Raw genomic sequence first — 511 nt, forward strand, 5'->3', positions numbered from 1 at the left:
GCCCGGGGCCGGGGGCGGCAGGGAAGGAGCCGGCCCCGCAGAGAGGGAGCTCCCCGGCGTGTCCTGCTTGCAGGTCTGGTTCCAGAACCGCAGGGCCAAGGAGAAAAGACTGAAGAAGGACGCAGGGAGGCAGCGGTGGGGTCAGTACTTCAGGAACATGAAGCGATCCCGGGGGACCTCCAAGTCCGACAAGGACAGCATCCAGGAGGCGGGGCCCGACAGCGATGCCGAGGTCTCCTTCACAGGTCTGTCCTCTGCTCCCAGCCGGGGCTTTGCCGAGCGCGGTTGTGCCCTCCCTGCAAAGTTGCTGCCCGTGTCTAGGCTCCTTTCACACCTCGGGGCTACGTCAATAATTTTCAGTCGTAATATAATGAGTTAAAACAAATGCCCAAGGCGGGAGAGCTGCAGAGCTGCGGGATTTACCGCGGTGCGGCCCCGGGTGCCCGGTCCTGGCAGCGCGGCGCGGGGGAACTGGAGCCGGGGCAGCGAGGGGCAGCCGTGGCTGAGGAGG

At 65.4% G+C, this 511-nt stretch overlaps 1 protein-coding gene across 1 annotated transcript in view; it reads left to right on the forward strand.

Moving 5' to 3' along the window:
• Nucleotides 1–511, forward strand: part of LHX3 (LIM homeobox 3) — a gene marked incomplete at its 5' end in the record, with an annotated part of 2,968 nt that overhangs the window by 345 nt on the left and 2,112 nt on the right. Inside the window, one exon of the mRNA XM_010136478.1 lies at nucleotides 74–245. Within this exon, the coding sequence (XP_010134780.1) occupies nucleotides 74–245 (172 nt within the window). The remainder of the gene's footprint in view (nucleotides 1–73; nucleotides 246–511) is intronic.

The sequence above is a fragment of the Buceros rhinoceros genome, unplaced genomic scaffold, assembly GCF_000710305.1.
Source record: "Buceros rhinoceros silvestris isolate BGI_N320 unplaced genomic scaffold, ASM71030v1 scaffold24205, whole genome shotgun sequence".
NCBI lineage: Eukaryota > Metazoa > Chordata > Aves > Bucerotiformes > Bucerotidae > Buceros > Buceros rhinoceros.